Below are 20,603 nucleotides of genomic sequence, written 5' to 3' on the forward strand. Positions count from 1 at the left end.
GTCAGGACTCGGATGAGACCCTTCCCAGGAATCACAACCACCCTGATTTCCTAAATGAACATCTCCCTCTGAACCCACTGCTCTTAGCATGTTGCCATGGTTTGGTCTGACACCTGCTCTCGTTGGCACAGAAAGTCTTGCAAGGGGTTGAGCCCAAGAGTCCCAGCATCCCAGCACACAGACTTTCTGCACTGGAGAAAAGCCACTTTACTGATGGACAGCAGGATCTGCCTGCAAGACGGAGATGTGGAGATGAGATGCATATTCTGCACCTTCCTCAGCAAGGAGGCTGAGCAGTCTGGTGCTTCACCGGCTTCATTCAGCAGTGCCACACACTCAAATGCAAACACCCACGGGGTCAGGGGTGACTCATCCCTTTCCAGCCTGCAAATCAAAACCCTGTGGTTTGACCTAGACTGCTAGCTTGTAGCTTTATCCAGGCCAACAAATAGGGCAAACAGTTTGTCTCCCCCATATACACACACTCCAATGTACTACAAACATGTGGGACGGAACTGCACACAATCATCTTATCAGCCAGAAGTGCCTAGAAAGAGCAGAAGACAATGATTGCCCATGCTACCTAACAACCTGTGCTGCATGCTTCCTGGGAGAGGGAGCAGGTCTGCAGCAGAGCTCTGCAGCACTATGGGGAAGTTGAGCATTGCCTTTCCCACTGTCTATGACTGATGCCTCATTCTCTGGGATGTCTCTCTGACTAATAGGCAAAACCTTTTGTTGCCTAGTTTAACAGAGATCTATAGGATCCTTCAACACACACTGAATACCACTCATGAGACCACAGTGGGACTTCCACATTAGGCCCTCTGTTTTACTACATTTCCTTCCATTTTAGCCATCTTATCAAAAACCACCCCGTGTACTCTTCTCATGAGAACCTCTCCCTGCTTTCTACCCCAAGCTTTTATCTCAGGTCTGTGTCATACAGGTCGTTTTATTTAGAGACTTGGAAACACTGCCAGTTTTAGAAAGATGTCCCAGTGGCCTGTGTCACTGAAGGCAAATAAAATTCCTTTTATGTGGAAAATAATCATTAGCTTTGGACATATTTGCAACGTTACATGTGTCATCTGAGAAGGACTTTTCTCTGGGCTGTGCAAATCATTGTCCATAGGAAATCCTTCGAAGAAGCACACTGGCAACTTTTTAACACTCTGACATGCTGTTCTACTGGGAGGCACGGCCCAAGGACACACCATGAACATCTCTAGTTATATTAGTAAATTAAAAGCACTTGGAGACAACTTGGTACATCTCCCAGGATACAGGCACCACCCTGTTTTACAGGATGCGGTCAAATGTTCAATTGCACAAGTTTAGGTCCCGTGTGGTGCAATTTTTAAATGAACGTTGACAGTATGCAAAGATCTCTTGAATCCCTCTAATCCTAGGTCTCCCCTAATCCACTGTGTGAAGCCAGTTCTTTTGGCCAACATGTTCCAACATGGGTGCCTAAACAAGCAGACTGATTCAGAGTGGTGCAAAGCTGCCTTGATTCCCAGTGCTGTACACTTATTTGAATTTTCTCAAGTCTCTTAGAGCAACCTGTGACAGTCCTGGGCATCGTGGTCCTCGCTGCTGTGATGAAGGCATCAATGAAGGAGTCAAGCAGCACCCAGAGGCAGAAAAGCATTTAAGAGCCTCCAGGGCCTGTTGCTACCTGGTGGCAATTGGGTTCTGCATCTTGCTGGGGAAGTGCGATGGGCGCCTGATGAAAGGGGTTGGCTCTGTTGGGCTGTAGTGCCCAGTCCAGGACCACGTTCCCCACTCCCTCCACAGAGGCACGTGTAGGAACACCCAGCAAAGGGGCGAGGTGAGCTCCTGGTACAACTGCATGCAACTCCAACAAGACTGCCCCCAGCACAGCACAGCCTTTACTTTCTCTCAGCTGTCTCAACCCTCATTGACAGAATACACCATTTGTTTTATAAGGCACCCCTATGACAGTCTTGTAGCTATTGCTGCAATGCAGAGTGAAAAGGCAGGCAGCACATGTTGAAAGCAGCTTGGAAGAGTGAGGCTCTAACTCAAAGTCCTGTAGAAAACACCACCCTCACACACCAGCATGGTGAGGCTATCTGCCAGTGCAGAGCTGAAAGCATTAACGAACACCCTGTCTTCAGCTGCCGAAGGACAGACATTCTAAATGATAATTGGCTACATTGCAATCTCATATGCACAGCATGTTTTACCGTGTGTAGTAACTGGAAAAATCCACTACAGCATTACAATATCACCTATGTGTGTGATCTTTTACAGATAAAGGGGTTTAAGTCCCAAAGATACAAATTAGTAAGTTATTAATGACACGAAAGGCTAATGAAAGGAGGCACACTTGACAGATTCATCTCCAAGAACAGGATGAGAGACATTTGGTCTTTTACCCGGAACTGGAGAGGAATGTGAGCAGAATAAAAAGCAATGTTGGCATCTATCGCATATCAGCATCAAGGTGAAACCAAAGAGGATTATTTTGTTTTAATGCACAAGACTGTTGTACTGTCAAAAGAGCTTATTTTTATTTTCCATCATAGTTTGTTGAAATTCTCCTGCATTGTAAGGCCCCCTTGAAAAATCAAGAGCTTTTTCTTGCTTTTCATACCCCAGACCAGTGGTGTAGCTAGTCTTGGTCTCCACACTGTGCTGTATAATGTCAGGTAACAGACCAGGGGGAGAGAGAGATGAAGGGTAAAGATGAAGATCAGCTTTAATGTGGAGCATAGCCACAGTAAAGAGAATTTCCCTATTCCAGGAAGCACTGAAACAGCCAGAGATACCTTGTTTCACAGCATTAGTCATGTGCCTTTTAGTTCATATGGGTAATGCCTGTGCACTAGAAGAACTGAACTAAAGGATGTAGAAGAGACTAGACCTTGCTTGATCTGTGTGTGGCAAAGACAAAGATGACCAGTTTGTCTCTATTCTATTGTACTGTCTCCAAGTGCTACTGAAATGTCTCAAAACTGCCTAGGAAATTGTTTTTTCAAGTTTGTGTTCTTCCTCCTGCTGCCCCCAAGGGCAAGGTACTTTGTTCACTTGAGGGCTGAGGCGTGTTTTTACAGGAACACCAAGTAGTAGCATACAAGGCATTGTGTTGTGCACAGGAGTTTTGTATCAAGTCCCCTGCTGACCTGGGCAGCGGGTCTCCTGGGGATGCCAGCCCCTGGGAAAGCCCTACTGTGTTCGTTCACAAGGGTGCCTGGCTGCCAGACGATGCCATTCTTCTGGAGGAAGGCACTGCCCCGGGCTGTTTGTTCAGTGAAAGGGCTAGGGTCACTGACAAGATCCCATCAATTTACTGCAGTGCAACTCTGCTGACATTTCTTTACTCCAGGGGAAAATCTGCCTCATTGTCTTTTCTGACCCTCAGCACATATGACTTATCCACGCACTAATTATCTCCTGTAGTGGCAGTGGAGGAGTAAGCCATGGGGAATATGTTGTCTGCGAGCTCTGGGGGATAGGATTCACAAGGAGACCTTCAGCCTGGCCAGAAGAAGATCCCCCAAAATACCTTTCTGGCCAAAAGAAAAGAGTCCCCCAGAGGGCAGTTTGGAGGGATGAGTAAATTACCCTTTGCAGTGCCAAGCTCCAGGCTACAATGGGAAACGGAGATCAGTGCTTGGCCAGGACCTACACAAAGATCCTTGCAAATTCTGGCCAGGAAGGGTAGCCTCATCTGCTGTAATTTAGGCATCTCAGAGTTAGACATCTAAATCTGAGCTTGGGCCCTGAGGCCTCCAGTATAGTCAGAGGAAAAGAAACAGGCACTTCATCTCAGCCAAGGAGGAACTTTTCATGACAGGAGTCATGTTCCCACCAGCACTTTGGTCAAGCTTGAATCATTTTTCTCCTCTTCCCTACTGCCAAGTGGAAATGGGACTGTCTTCCCAGGTCGTCTCCTCGCAAAGCCATTCATCTCAGAGCGTGTGAGCAGGAGAGCAGCTGCCACGAGCTGCCTCTGAGACACCTATGTTTCACTGAGGACTCAGTGTTCCCTATGTGAGTTCAGCTGCTTCTGGATGCAGAAGGACAAAAATAGGTTCAGGACAAAAATAGCTCTAGGATTACTACTGTTGCAGTATTTTGTTAGTCTTCTAAAAATATGGTAGCTAACACATAAGTAATAAAGAAGTCAAGGAGTCAGCTGATGAAGAGAATTTGAAGACTACACCATATGTGGCCCCTAAATTGTCCATGATGAAGAACACTGCACATAGTAAACACACCTGAGATCCTAGGAAGAGGAAATTCCCAAATATGACCCTTGCAAAGGATGCACTGAATACACTGCTGTGGTTACCTGTTAACTCCATTCCTCTCTGTTTGCACAGAGAGCTGGTGGCAGGAAGCACACCAATATTGCAGAGAGCAGTAAGGCCAGCAATTGCTGTAACGTGTACTGCTTACACTCCTGCCAAAGATTTAATTGGTGCCTATGTGCTGTCCTGGCACTCTGCATGGTAATGCATTTGCCCTGAGAGAGCAGGTTAATGATTGGCAAGAAGATTCAGAATATCCAGTTCTTCAGCTTACAGTCAAGAAGTGTTGTCCAGCAACCGTCAAAAATCAGGCAGCCCCACTGGCTGGAGCAGAGGCTTTCAGTGCCCTGGCCTCCAGGAACACATTAATCTTCTCCAGCCCACCATGGGGTAGAAGAGATCACTGCAATGCAAAGCAGAGTGGGATGGCTGTGGCAAAGCACCTCTGTCCGGCAGGGCAGAAGTGGCAACCAGGAACATCCTCTCCCCTGCACAGCCAGATGGAAACCACTTCAATCTCTTCCCTGCCCTTCAGTTACAGAGCAGAACAACAGAGCTAGGCAAGCCAGCTGTGCCTTGCAGTGCTTGAGAAAAACAAGTGGTCCTATGCTGGCTGCTATGCACTCTAGGACATGATCTGGCTAGCTCAGGATTAGCTACAGAAACAGCAAATGGGAAAGGGGAAAAAAAAATGCCCTCAAGCAAAGCAATCAAATAAGAAGGGTAAGGACAGGAAGGTTTGGACTATTCAGCTTGGCCATCATCCCTTCTGCAGTAGGCGAAGTCCTCCTTCCTCCTCCCCTCACACCATCATCTGCCCCGCTCAGTGTTTCACTCACTGGGACTGTGGCAGAAGCAAGCATGGGAGACAATTAATGTACTTGCAGGTGCCCAGGACAGCACCAACCATCCCCCAAAACCCTCTGCCTGCTCTCTCCTACCCCTGTCCCCTGACATTAAAGTGCTGTTCTAACCTGAAAAGCAGATTTGCCCCTTCTCTGCTCAGCAGTGCTGTTGTCTCTCTGTGCCTAGGCTTGGGACACGCTGATTTTAAAAGGAAGACTTGACCAGTCCTCACTCTGCAGAGCTGACACTGACACTGGTCTCAGAGTGAAAGCTGGAGTCCCTTTTGGGTCACAAAGCATCAACAAAAGGGGACAAGATCGATAAGTATGCTCCAAAGAGCAGGGTCACTTGTGCAACCCCCCTCCATCCTCAAATTCAGCCTGGGGCTGCGTCGCTGAATTGCCACAGATGTTCCTGCAGTGGGAAGAGGTGTAGGGCCACAGAGGCAGCATAATGCAACCACACACCAGTCCCTGGAGTGGACTTTGTGGCCGCTCTGTTGAGAGGCAAACCCCTGTGTTCTGCTGCTCTTTGTGCCAGGCAAGTCTGTGTCAGCCGCCAGGGCGTGAAATAAATAAATACGTAAAAGCTGAGTTTTGGGTTGAGGCTGATGCACAGACCTAATGTCAGTGCAGGGTCCCTCGTATTACTTGTCCTGAAATTCAAGGCAATCGATCCATCCCACAAATGTTTCCTTCAATCCTAGCACCAGGATTTGAATTTCTTTGAGAAAATGTAGATCCTGGAGCAGTACTCTGAGGCCAGCTCAGAGCAGGTTCTTTCCCTGCTTACTCTGATATCTCACAGGAGCACGCTAGCAGCCTCCCAAGACCCAGGGACCTCCCAGTGTTATCCCACAAGTGTGAGGTCGTTTACCCGGTGTGCGAGATGCCAATATACACACAGAGCAGAGGTATTTTTATTTCATGTCTGCGTAGAGATGGGTGCTAGGTGATAGCTCCACAAAGCTAGCACAAAGTTCAGTCATACAGGTACAGTACTTATACAGTCTAGTTATGCATATGCATAAGTAATTACACAAAGCAGTTTTCTATTGGTCTACATTTCTCTTATTTCATCTTAAAGCTACAGTGCTACTTCAATATTCTGCACATGCTCAAAGGTGAGGGGTCTCTGCTTGGGCTGGGGTCTCCAGCTCGAGGGCTGTGACTTTTAGTATTATAATGAGGATAGTTCACGTGAGGGTGCTTCTTCTAGTTGTTTCAGATGGTTCCCAAAACATCTTAATTAGCTTACGTATTTCTCCAGGATGTGCTTTACTCCCAAGGACAGTAATTCTTGTTTAGACATTCTGCTTTCCAGTCTGAATCCCCCTTATCAGCTTTACGTAAGCCTTGGCCTTCCACCAGCTCCTGTTAGACTACACTGTTAGACTACACCAGCACCAAATGTGCAACAGATACCTCCCTGTCCCAAAGAGCATATGACCTCAATACAGAGACGAGACACCCTCAGTAGGTGTGCAACCAGGACAGCATGCAGAGGTCTCACTATCTCAGCAACCAAACCACAAGCTCATTCTGTAGCGGGGAGGGGAGAGAGGGTCAGTGCTGCAGAGAAGGCACAGAGGTCCGAGTTTGGAATCATATCACATATTAGACGGAGGCTGATATGCCGGGCAAATCAGAGGCAGGACCAAAACTTCAGGGATTGGCTGAAGTGGCGGAGGAAGGCCTGAGAGGGCCTTTAAAGCAAAGCCAATTAGTTTTAAAGAATCAGGGGAGGAGGAGAGGGAGGTGCCATACTAAAAGCAGCTGTCTGGAGGGGGAGCCCTGTGCAGAGCACAGGAATGGAGATGAGCAGAGCCAGGCTGCAAATACTCAGGAAAAAGAATTGGTGGGAACAGAGGTCATGGGAAAGGGATGGCACCTTCAGATGGACAGAGAACTACCCCTCCAAAACCTCTGCGAAACACATCACCATGGTGGTACACAGGGTTGTGCAAGAGATTCAGTTACAGTTTTGGGGCTCCTTTCTGAGTTTGGAGCCTTTGAGATGAGTGTCATTCTTTTTCTTCCTAAGTCATTTTTCTGGTGTTTCTTCACCAGTGCCTGATCCATGTAGTATAAGGGGATACCTGGTAAATTCATGCCTGTAGGTATATAATGTGCTGTCCCAGATGAACTGCCTGCACCATCAGCCCTCACCCCAGCCCTCCTCCCCCAAGGCAATGCATTTTAACTTAAGCTGGATGAATGGGATTTCAGCTCATGTCTCAACGAGTGCTTCAACCTAATCTGTGACATTTTGCAACCACAGTGGGCTAAGGTCTGTAGGGAGAGTTTTTTTGTTTTTTAAGCAGCCAATGTCACTGGAAAAAACACAAAATTTCAGGCACATAAAGCTCCTTCCACCTCTAAGTTTGCACACACCATCAGTTCAAGCAGCCCAGCATCTGACTGTAACTTGTTAGCCACTATAACTCAGTCAAGTTTGATTAAATGCCCATTCCCAGAATCTCTTAGGAGCCCCAACTTGCAAAGTTTGTGGATTGTTCTAGCTCAAGACCCAACTGCTTCTCCTTTCAGTTCTCAAATTCCCTGATTCAGTCCCAGGTACATTGGCCAAGATGATGTCCATCACGTCCTTTAAAACAACAAACAGACAAACAAAGGAGATGTTCTCCTTCACACCCCCCTCCAATAAAGTGCCTTCAGCAGCTAAAAGCAAATCCCAAATATCGGAGACTTATAATGACATCGTGAGAGTTAGCAAGGCAGAAGCTCCCCTGGTGATAATAACAACACCGGTGCCTGAGAAGAGTCTTAGCTGTAAGGCATCTGGAATAGCTCTTGCAAGATCCATTGTCAAATGAGCTTTTTCCTTTGTTTAAAAATGTCAGCCTAAAGACCCCTGCCAGAGTGGTGGTATAGCCTGCTTGGGTTCACTCTGGCTCCCACAAAGCTTCAACAGTTGTCTTTGCCCCTCCTTGTCTCCAGGCTTAATTAGGAAATCATTTATCTTTATTGGCACTCTCTTTCCCCTGCTGCTTTGGCACTATTTTTTTTTTTTTCCTTCATTCCAGAGCAGTGAACTGTACAGGGAAGACCACAGCCCCATTCATTGTGGGTGGGGAATAATCTACAGCAGGAAGCTCTACAAGGAAGACCCCAGCAATGAATCTGCCCTAACTAGCATTGCCTGAGGGACTACTGTACAGAAACAAGAGAGGAGGGTATCCCTTGGCTCCACTTACAGGCTAACAATAGGGATTCCTGGTGATAAAGTAGGACACTACTTGCAAGGGATGTCATATGGTCAGCCTGTCCCAAACTGAACTGCCAACCCTCTCCAATCTAATGATATGCCTACTTCATCACCCCAGCAATCTCCCTTGGTAAAAGAGCACACAAAGACAAGAGACTGTAAGGACAGCCACAGGTAGGAGACTACCAGGCTCCTGGACACCCTCTGACTCCAGCTGAAGATCTACATGTCTCAGGGCTGAGCCCTGAGCACAGCCTTAAGTGGGGTAGGTTCTCTACACCTCCACAAACAGCAACTCCCTTGGCTTTCTCCACAATTGGCATTTGACCATTTGCCAGGACAGTCAGAGAGTCAAAACCCAACCGTAACTTCTTGCGAGCCAGCAACCTCAGTCAGATCTCAGATGCACTCAGCAGAAAATGGTATCGCTTTGCCAGCTCAGAGGGAGAGCTACTCACTATGCTGTAATTCCACTACTGCATGCAATTCTTTCTGGGCAATTTCTCTAGGTTCCCCATCAACTCTGTTTTATTTAAATTGAGCCAGAGATAAAATTCCAGCCAATAATTTCTTCCACCTTAAAGAGAAGTTTCCTCTTCGTGCAAGCCAGGCTTGCCCCAGCCTGTTACTAATTACAGATGGAACATGCAGTTCAGAAAGGAGGAATCAGAATTGTTCCCCTCCGTCCAGCAAATACCCATTGACAAAAAATGACTCCTTTGCCTGAGGGCACCAGAAGTTTTGCCGGTAAGTTTAAAAAACAAGAGGGAAGATGATTGATAGAAAAGCTGAAGAGCTGACATGCAGTTAACTGCTCCTCTCCTCCTTACAACATATACTTCCCTTATTTTCAGAGAGATCTCCTGCTCTAGGAAGGCCAGTGGGATCAGATGAAAACTTGATCACAAAAAAAAAGGGCTTCAGTCACGCTTTCTAGTTAGAGATCTCAAGGCTCTTTAAACACACAGGGAGGAAAGCCAGACACAGGGCGGTAGAGGAATGAGTCACAGAGGGCAACCATGTTCTTCTTGTCTCCCATCCTAATCCTCTGCATGCTGTCTAAGGACTGCAGAGCTGCAAGGAGTCTGACACAGACCTGTGCACAGCTCTGCTGGGGACTCATAGGGCCAAGGGGAACACTATGGACAACACCTCCACATGCTGGCGGGGCTCATTTTGCCTGGCTCCAGCAGACAACTCTATTAGGTCTTTGGATCAAACTTTTATTGAAATGATCCTGTGCACCTGGCCAGGTGCTGCACAGTCTGTGAAGCTTTTTGCCTTGTGTACTTTACCTATGAAAGTCCCTCCCCAGTGCTCTATTTCTAGCCCTCTGGAAACCCCACTCTATCCTGAACTGAAAGGAAGAGCAGAGGATTATCTGGAGACCAGTGTTATCTCTAAGTGGAGCCAGATGTATAAACCCCATTATTCTTGAATTAATCATCATAGAGTAAGACTTCCTTTCTGAGCTTTACACTTTAGGATGTTTATCCTTCCCTGGAGAACCCTCCTAACATGCTGGAAGTAATGATGTACACCCATATCCCAGGTCCAGTTTTGGGTCCCTCTACTAAACTCAGCCCCACTAGCTACTTAATGGAGACATGCAAAGTCATGAGGGCTCCCTCGATCCTCAGCCTGCATGCACAGAGCTATTTTTAATGTTTATTGCATGCAGTCAAGAGGCAGGTCCAATGCCAGTGAGCACTCTGCCCTCAGGGTGTTTTCAAGTACTGAGACCTAGCAAACCCAGTGAAGAGGAGAGCCTGAACGCTGAGGATGCCAGACTGGGTGTGCACAGACACATCCAGATCTGCTTGGAGAAGTGTTCCCGCGCTGCTGGCTGCTCAACAAGGGGCAAATGGTCAACAAGGGGTTATTGTCTCAGAGCTGTCCCAGCTCAATAGCTGCTTGAGTCTAGTCTCCGTAGCCAGGTAGCCAGGCCCCAGCCCCAGGCAGGCAACCTCTCCACTCAATGGCATGTTTTAATGGCAGCAGGGAGCAGAAGCAGGGATGGGAAGTGATTCTGGGTGCAGATCAGCGAGGGACACTTTGGGCTCACACCTTTGCTGCTGAGGGAGCCTTAGACACTGGAGGAGGCAGGTGCTCAGCTTTCTTTAAAATGTTTATCCTTGGGCTTATTTTGCCATCAGGAAGCACTTCTAGCATGCACATGTCTTTGGCCTGTCACTGGCAGGCTGTGAGCCAATGTGTTGCCATGGAAACTAGTAAATGCAAAATTATGACTTGACAGCAGTGTCCCGAGGAAAGAGGATCAACCTTCTTCCATATGTTTATGTCCCTGACCCAGGGATTGCGTGCCCCTCCCGCACCACTGTGGGTGGGATGCAATCCTGTCACAGCTTCATGCTGGACACGGGGTGCCAGGAGGCAAGGAAGGACTATGATCTCTGGGAGCATAGCAGGGAAATGCTGCAAGAGGTGCTTCTCACCATCGCCAGGATCCCTCTCCAGAGAGTTTTGCTGCATGTTTGGTCTGGGGCTGATTGCTCTCTAGCTCTGAGGGAAATAGCTCCCCAACATCCCTGCAAGACCCCAGTGCCAGTGAGCTCAGGGTCCCACAATCTGCCTGCCCGCAGGGATGCAATGTCCAGATGGGGTGGACCGGCAGGCTTCCCACACCTGGCTGCAGCGGGTAGTGCAGACATTCCTCCAGGGCATCCCAGCTCCAGTACCCACCAGTAAACAACTGAGGCCATGAGGCTGACAAGGGCCACAGAAATACTGAGGGTAACAGAACAAAGAGGCAGGCACAGTTCTGCCCTACCTCTGCTGCCTGGAAGCCCAGACAGCCCTTCCTGAGCAGATGGCATCCACTAGATACGAGCCAGTTATCCTGGATCCGCTGGTGTTTCTAGCCTAAGCCTTCCACCTCTCTGCCTCATCCCAAAACAGCCACGAATCCTACAGTTATTACGAAGGAGGTCAACCATTTTGGGTGTGACTTTGAAATCAAAACCGACAGGACTGAAATTAAATTAGAGCAATTGACAATGACCCATTCAAGCACTAAGTGATTTTTCTAACTGATTTTTTAGTGGCTTCTAATTTTAAAAATTAATACTCTATCAAGTCCATAATGAGAAGAGGTGAGCTATTTTTCACACACTCAGACATAACATATGTTAGCAAAAAGTTCGACAAGGGGTCGGGCAGTTGCAAGCTGACTTTGTTGCTGGCTCGGTCAGGATATATGAATGTAAGCATAGTAATGATTATGGAATAATTTTAAGATACATAATTTGTAAACATTTGGCCTTGAAAAATATCAACATGGATCCATTTAAACCAATTCCCAGTGAGAACCCCTTAGCTTAGACACTGGGGCCTATTTCTTCCGCTGTCTTTGCACTGCCTGAATGAGGTAGCCCCTAGGATGACACTCACTGAGAGCAGCTTCCCGAGAGCTTCGCTCCATGGGGAGTTTAGGACAGCCATGATGGAGCTTGCCCTCGGTGCAGCAATGCAAGGCCTGGCATGAGGCAAGGCCTCAGCGGGTGACTAATCAGACAGTATCATGATGTGCTTTTGCATACTTGCAGTTGCTTTCGAATCCACCTAAACTCAGGAGAGAACAGAGCGATTCCTCCCACATTTATGCAGGCCCGCTGTTGGCTGGTGGGGCGACTGCTGAGTTTGGATAGCTTCTGCATTCAAACCCCTAATCACAAAGCAGGATTCACTCCAGGTAACCTGAGCTGCATACAACCAGTCTAGCAGGGAAAGAGTTATCTCCCCAGGTCACTGGACACCCGTCTCAGATATCCAATGACACGGTTACCCAAGGAGACCCCCATCTACAAACCCAGCATCTGTCCTGTGCGCGCCTTGCTCCTCTCTCTCCGCTACTCTTTGAGGAAACTGGGAATCTTGCTCACTCCCCCGGGCATGGTAAATGGGCTGTGCATAGTCCTGTGACTCCGAGGAAGCATCTCAGTATCGCTCAGCAGTGACTTGGAGAGCACAGCACCACTTCTAGCCAGACAGTCCCCCCAGACCCAGACACTCAGCATTAGTGAGCAGAGGCAAAGCAGCCCCATAGCATACTTACTTCCCATTCCCATACTTGATCCGGATGTCTTTGCTCTTCTTCAGCTCTTTGCCATCTTTAAACCATTTGTAGGACGGCTGAGGGTTTCCAGCAGTTGCCTCACATTTCAGTGAAATCTTTTCACCGACATGAACGTTTGGGCTTTTCAGTTTCTTCAGTTTGGGAGGGACAGCTATAAAAAGAGAAACCAGACAATGTGAAATCTGCCTCTTTCAGAGGCTGCGCACAAGCGATGTGAGCCCGCTGAGCCCCCTGCCCTGGGAAAAGTGCTTGCCACCCCTGCTGCCACGTGATGGCTGGAGAGGGGCTGCACACTAGCTCAGCTCACCAGGTTTTACCAGCACACAGGCAGGGAAGGAGCATGGAGTCAGAAACATCCACATGCGTAACAGAGGGAGCCCCCAGGTCTGGCTCGCTCTTTTTTCTGCTCCACATGGCCAGACTCGACTGCTCCATGGCTGCCCTTACTCACGCAGGCAGGACCTGCATGTCTCCTGCTAGCGCAGGGGTCTGCTCTGCTCTCCAGGTTGTCCCACCAAGCCGGAGCAAGGGATGTAGAAGCTCAAGCTCTTCGCAGACTATTTTTCCCTGCATCCTGTCATTGCTGCCAATAATGACCAACACCTACGTGACATCTGCCGCTGCCGATGAGCATGCTGCCAAGCCCACAGCCCCACCAACCACAGCTGGAGCATTTCGCTGCAGAAGGAGCAGAGGCAGGTCATGGGGAGTGGTCCCCCATCCCCCAGCAGTGTGTGCCATGGATGCTCTCTGCCTGCTGCTAAGAAAGACAGTCATTCAGCATGACAGTGTCAGCAGCAGAGCAATAGCCACTGAGAGGGGCTGCAATGAAAACCTGCACATATAAAGGATGAGAAGGGGAGGGACAGCTATTCTTCAGGTTGCAGTTAGAAAAGTGAAAGAATAAAGCTATTAAAATGGCTTAGGACCTGCAATGTCAGGCTGGCCAGAAGCCTTTCCAGTCTGAAGCCTGGCTCTGCACGTGAGCTTTCCTGGGTGTTTCAGAGAGGTGATTTTTACCATGCACCTGGAACATCAGGCAGAGAGGGAGGTACTTATCAATCTCTGACAGGCTTTATATTAAACCTGACAAGAAAGGGTTAGCAGGCTTGCAATTTTTCTTTCAACTGACAGCTCTGCACTCTTCCAGCTCCCTTTTTAATTCTCAGCGTTAACCTTAAAAAAGAAAATAGCAAGTTGCTGGTTTTGCCTTAAGAATATTGGTAACAATGGTTTCCACTTGTCTAAGATATGCTACAGATAAAGTATTTCCTCTGTCTAATATGCACAAGCTGTCTTCTAATTGCCTAGTGCATTCTGATCTTGCGATATGGAAGAGCAATCAAAGGAGAAGGAACTGGATGGGTTTCATTAGAGCAATTGCTATTTTATAGACCTTTGTATGTCTCCACTCATTATTCATGCCAAGCTAAGTTATCATAGGTTGGTTTTATTTAAAGACTGTTTTCACTGAAAGTGATCTTACACAAAATAAAAAGCACAGCAATCATCAGGCATATGCTCCCATGGTAGGAAGCTCTGAGGACTCTCATATTCCTTTGTTTTATGTGCGAGGGCATGAGAAGCTAAATTGTCCTTAATTGAAAAGATACAAACATGGACAGAAATGGAACAGTTCAGGGTAAGATGAATTGGCTGGGCAAAGCTCACAGTGACTGAAAGGCAAACCCAGAGACGTCTATGACCATGAGAGGAGAGGTGCCTGGCAGCGCATGGGTGGGTAACGCAGCAGGTCTGGTCCCAAGCACACCAGATCTTCTGCTGACTGAGCTGCACAGCTACACTGGCGCTTGGGCACAGAAGCAAACTTAAGATCCAGGAGTGCAAAGGAAGCATGTTTAGCACACCAAGGAAAAAAGAATAAACCCCACCAAATATTCTTCCTGACTGTTATTTTTGCACACCCAAGCCTGCTGCAGGCTCTCTAGAAACCTGTGCCACAGGCAACAAGATGGGGAGGGTTGCACATGTGCTAATGGGGCAGGGACAGCACAACAAATGGCTTGGACAGCTGCAGGCAATTGCTTCAGGCTGCACACCGACGTCTTGCACTGCTTCCCAGGTCACTGTGCTTTGGCACAGACAGAGAGACTTCTGAACAAAAATTATCTCAGCTTTCCCCAAATTTCAGGAGTTCTGTGAAAATCCAAGATGTCCTGGATTTTGTGAAGCCAATATCCCTGATCCTTGCCTGGAAATGGGTCACCCAGAAGAGCAGGAAGGCAATGGTTGGAGAAGAGAGCTTGTTCTCTTCTCAGAACACTGTGCACGGAGAGCTGGGAAGGTGATAGGGGTCATTTTGGGGAATAGAGAAATAGACTCTGTCAAATATTTATTCTGTCTGAATGCGTGTGTCAGTTGGCTCCTATTGTACACTGAGGTCACCCTGTACCATGCCAACAGTATACATATGCATTAAATACTGGGAAGGTCCTGACCTTGGCATTGGTGTGTCTGCTTCATATTATTGCCAGGCTTGCAGACTGCAGAATTATGAAGCAGGCAGCATGGCCTGGGAGAAAGATGTATCAGCCCTGCCCCTCTCCCCAGAAAATGCTGGCAAGAGCAGAGCAAAACCCAGAAACCTGGAGATCATTGAAGGACAGGGCCAAGGACAAGCAAGAAACCTTCCAAGATCTCTGTTCCCTGGTTCCTCCCCACCAATGTGAATCACTTCTCACCCAAACCTATGCACCTCTTGCACCTTGTGCTCTTGGCCACCAGTGATAAATTACACGACATTCCTAAATAGGCAGGTCCAAAGAGATATATGCCAAGTGCTGCAGAGATGGTGCTGACACTCACACAGGGCAGGGGCTCTGCCTGCATCGCACCCCTCCAGCAGAGAGTCCTGCCCAGAAAAAGGGAGGAGAAAATGTGTCCTCCCCAGATTGCATGTCTTCAGGTGTCTTACTACAGGAGGGAAAGGGACTGTGCATTCAGCTCGCAAGCCACACTTCATGGACTGTAATTCCCCGGTTGAATCAGACAGGCCAGTGAAAGGGGAATCCAATCTAGAAATATTTTGGACTCTGTCTGGGAAAAGCACTGTGCACAAAGAAACAGAGCTGTGCTCCCTGATGCCCAGCACATCTGTGCGCCTTACTGCTACACTACAAGTGTGGCTTGTGCTTGGACAGCAACATAGGAAGAGCAGGCAGAGCCCCAAGACTGGGGACACAGCATCCAGAGCCATGCACAGGCTGCTCCGGTTGAAAGGGAAGCCCAGCCTTGGTCTCCTGGAAGGGCTGCTCTGGGCTGGAAAGTCTCTTTTCATAATTCCTGCATCTTTTAGAAAAACACAGAAATCCTCATTTAGAGCCATTAAGTGCTGATGAGTCTGCTTAATGCCAGTCAAAGACCTTCCACTGTTTTTTATTCATATTGTTTAAACTGCAGCTTTTATTCTTAGCCTGAATTTCTCTAACTTTGGCTTCCAGCCAAGAGATCTCTCTGCCTTTCTCTGGTAAATTTGAATCCCATCTAGCAACCAGAAACCTCTTCCCTTTTTGGGCACTTGTAAACTATGAATGAATCACCTTTCAACCTTCTCCAGCAGTAAACTGAAGTAGCTTGAGAGACCAAAGCAGCACACAGAGTGCTAATACTGGGGTATGTCAAAGACAAAGTTTTACATTTTGGTTCATTTTCAGCTTGAACATCGACCCATTTCCTATGTCTGCCCTGTCCAATTCACAGAGTTGCAGCTCAGAAAGTCACAAGCTTGGTTCAAACAAACATGAGGATTTTAAAAGTGCCCCCTTTCTTTAGTGCTCTGAACATTTAGGGTCATTTTAATCTCCCTGTTTGGTACTTCTTCAAACATGTTGGGAAAACAAAGTCAATAACTTCACACATATCAAGATAACATACTATCCCTGGCAAACAGCCTCAGATGTATACCAAGCAGGGTCCAGGTCCAATTCCCCCATGCTTCCACCAGCTCCCAGCTTCCCAGCCTCCTTTGCACAGGTTACTGCTGCTCAGATGTGGCCAGTACAGCTTTCGCCAGAGCCAAAACACTGAACCAGGGCCATCCAAGTCACCCCATCATTCTGGCACAGGCTGAGCTGAAGCTGCCGTTTCAGCTCTTCATCATCTGAATCTCATGGCTCTGGTCTGCCAGCTCATGGTCTCCTCCACAGATAGTTTAGCAACACACACCACTCAGCCACCACCACTGCTGGGTTCAAGAAAATGGGGAGGAGGTTTTTGGCTGTGCTTGTCAGACTGAGGCTACAGGTAGCTTCAGGCAATAATTTAGGATCCATATCTCTGGTCACCCTGCAATCCTGTCAACCCCTCCTCTACCCAAGTTCGAGTCTCCTCTCCATGGGGGCGAAAAACCACCAGCCTCACAAAACCTGAGGTGTTGGACAGAAGAGGCAGCTGCACCCCACGCAATTTTTCTAACAGACAACCACATCAAGGGTATGCCATGCTGCAGAAAGGAAGGTTTAATCCTGGTAGACCTGAGACCAGCAGTAAATACAGATTTTCTACAGGTATTTGCTCACTCCAAGGTCAGATGAAACCCAAGCAACCATTAGATCCCAGCCTACACTAGTTTTGTAAGCCATAAGGATTAACCCTAAGCCATAAGAAAGAACTCGGGATCAACAAATGCACACGATTTCCTAAACTGTTTCAAGAGTCATGTTTCACTAAGAGGCCTTTGCAGGAGAGGTTTGCCCTCTGACAGCAGTCCTGGCATCTACTGCCAAGTTACCACCTTCTCAGGGGGAGGAGAGTGTTACAAAAGTCTAAAAAATTGAGCTCTAAATTACGCCATATGAGTTGCTTGAACATCCACCATAAAATGACTTATATGTACACACTGCTTTAATTAATTCACTTCTGATTACATTTGATATTACATTGAAGTACCTTGATGATAACAACACCTCTTTTACTTCTAGTACCTGGAGTATGCCTGAAAGCACCTTAGAGCCTCAATTCAAAACGTCATTAATCATAAATGGGCAGAGTGCCCAAACAGAGTCCAACAATGGAGCAGTAACAAAACCACATCCCACCCACAAATCATACATAAACAACCCCTCGGCAGCATAAAGCAGAAGCAAGTCATCCTGGGAAAGGTGCTCAGTGAATTCTTTAACAGCCAGCACTAGCCACAAACACTGCTTCAAGAGCTGTGTCTTGCTCGCTGTGGAAGATCCTCCAGAGCAGACAATCTACAGACACATGTGGGATCTCTGGGCAACAGACACCATGAGTAGACGTGACTTATCTTCCTCGCCTCCTCCAGAGGATGCAGTGCCAACCACTGGAGGCTCCCCCACACTGCCTGGCACACAGAGGGTGGCAAAATGTTTAGGTAAGCAGATCTGGAGAACTGGGAGGACAGGATCCTTCTGTGTCTCTCTGAGCAGCTGAGGAAGAAGGCAACTTAGCTTGAATTCCCATGGCCATGGAAAAGGGAGGCTGAAAAATGCTTTCTCACAGGAATGGGGGGAGATGCAAGAAGAATTAGGACCTACAAACTAACAGGTGATGCCTTGACATGCCTACATCAGAGCAATGGCTTTCAGCACACTCCCCCCACCTGACTGTAATCCTCAGGTCAGAACACCCCTTCTCTGCCAGAAGGAAGCTGCACAGGTAATCTCTTGGAAATGGGCTGTGTTCCTGAGACTGCCCAGGCCATTGGCCCCAGGACAGCCGTTCCACACAGGTGCCAGGGCTTCTAGCCTCTTGGCTACTGTGCTGGGGTGGAGAAGCTGCAGATCCAGCAGTGTCTCCAAGGGTCTGTGCTCCCAATTCTCAATAGGGAAATCTGGACACCCAAAGGATGCTTACAGGCACAGTCCTTGAGGCTTCCAGGCTCCTTGCCATTGAAGTACAAGATCTGGAGGCATGACACCCACCCAAGCCATGTCTCAAAGGCTGCTATTCCCTAAGCTCTTCTGGAAAGTCCCTACTACTTTGCTGTTCAAAGTCTCACCCACAGGACTACAGGCCTTCCCCTTTATTTAGGGCACCTCAGATGGGAGAATTTTAATGTTCTCCCAGACAGAAAATTCCAGAATTCATCTTTCCATGGGAAATGTTTTGCAGCCTCAACTTGCTTCAAATTCGAACACAAACTTTTGCAAAGATGGCAACTCCTTATCAAACAGAATTTTGCCCATTTCTGCCATCTCTGCTACAAGGTGAGGACACATGTCCCTGGCACAGGGCATCACCATGCAGGTCTGAAGACCAGATATGCCTTTGGTGGGTCAGCATGCTCTGCACTGGGCTAATACATCTTACTTCTTGGCTAATGCAGCCCAACTGCTTCTAGTATGTTTTCTGCCTCTACTGTTTTTATCAGAGGCAATGCTCCTTTGCCCTGTGTTTGCTTTGGCCTTTATTTGACAAGGAGACAAAACTGAATCTCAGCAGCAGCAGCAGCAGCAGCTCCTTCCCACCTTGACTCTTTGGCCGTTGCAATACTGGCTGCAAATGCCAACTTGTCAAAGAGGGACCTGCTCTGAAGAGAGCTCCCTCCAGCCAGAAGGAACGGAAACATGGGGGTCCACTTGGAAAAAAGCCTTGCTTAACACTTTACACACTCTAAGTGTTTGTCCTCCTTTTTTTCTGGGTTTTTATAGAGAGGATAAAAATGCAGTCACTGCTGTGCACCTAGGCAGGCTGTGGCATCTGCAGCTGGGACTCTGAACAGAGTTCAACTCTTTGGTGGCAGGGTCACAAGAACTCCTCTGAGTCTGTGACCCTCCAGTGCCCCTGAAGGTAACAAGGCTGTATTTAACTAAAGCCATATCTGAAACATGGGAGGGAGCAAAAGACCCTGGCTTTGTTCAATGGGTGGACACAACCTCCACAAACCACACACAGTCCAGAGCCTGTGGGAGAGAACCTTGATTTCAAACTGACATATCGCCCTATCCCAACCTCTGCCGCAATCCACTGGTGGGTAAGTGCAGGCTCCAAATGGAGAATATAAAATATAACATAGTATCTGTAATATGCTTTATACTTTAGGCAACTTATATTTCCAGTTTATGCAAAAAGGATGACCAGACTTTCTCACAGCTGTTAACATGACTGTCTTTGCACACCGCAGCAGCTCACTCAGATCTCTGCATCCTGGGCAGGAGTACCTGGCAAGTAGACCACAATGTCAAATTTAAATTTCCAAGGGGCAGCATTCTGCTGTAGCCACTATTAGGCCTTTTAATTAGCACATAGCCATGTTTCTCTTACTAGATCTGTGATGGCAGGGACTCCACTGTGGGAGCCAGCACTAGACAACATGGCTCACTTTGGGCATTTACACCTCACCTCCACTGTCCACGGGTCTGTCTGTGCAGTAACTGCAAAGACATAGGCTTCAGCACAGGTTAATAACCCAAAGCTCTCCAAGGACATGGGAGGTGTACTCTGTGCCTAGCATGCACCGTGCTGCTGTGCCTTTCTCACAGAGGTATGCCAGCAGGAGTCAGAGGCATATCTTTGTGTTCCTGGGAGAGGTCCCACTTTGACAGCTGGACACACTAGGTATGACAATGCAGGAGCCATTCCTCCAGGTTCTAGAGGGTCTGCTGAGGACATCCACCCAGCTGGCTCACAGAGAACAGACAGTGATGTGGAGAGGATCCAGATGACTGCAAGTGTGAAGATGCTGAAAACACTGAGATAAGCAGACCTGGGGCTGGAATGAAGCTTGGAAACCTTGCTGGAGCCAGAACGACTGCATTATTCCTCCCTATGAGTCCCATAGCATCCCTACCATACAAGTTCTTTTCCCTTAACTAGGTTCCTGTAGCCCTCTATTTCAGGGAGGAGAAATGACTACAATGCCAATCCACAGCATTATATATATTTAAAACTGTGAGTTACAACAATCAGTATTTCCATGACCATTCTCACCAGCCAAAGAAAATTGACTGGAAAGTCACAAGCACATTTGCTGATTTAGATTTGCTCTCTATAGGAGCCCTCTGGCAGCTCAAACCACAGGAAAAGGTGCCACAAAGCCAGCAAGTTCACTCTCCTCTTGCAAATACTGGCTCCACTTACATAAAAGAGCAACTGATAAATTCCTCCTCCTCTGTCTTTTTCTTTCCCACACTTAATATTTAGTTATTCTTCTTTCAAGTGAA

At 47.7% G+C, this 20,603-nt stretch overlaps 1 protein-coding gene across 1 annotated transcript in view; it reads right to left on the minus strand.

The window, feature by feature from the left end:
* NRG2 (neuregulin 2) overlaps positions 1-20,603 on the minus strand; it is a 175,421-nt gene that overhangs the window by 51,551 nt on the left and 103,267 nt on the right. Inside the window, exon 2 of the mRNA XM_072872698.1 lies at positions 12,433-12,604. Coding sequence (XP_072728799.1) covers positions 12,433-12,604 — 172 coding nt within the window. The remainder of the gene's footprint in view (positions 1-12,432; positions 12,605-20,603) is intronic.

This window comes from Ciconia boyciana, chromosome 9 (genome assembly GCF_034638445.1).
Source record: "Ciconia boyciana chromosome 9, ASM3463844v1, whole genome shotgun sequence".
NCBI lineage: Eukaryota > Metazoa > Chordata > Aves > Ciconiiformes > Ciconiidae > Ciconia > Ciconia boyciana.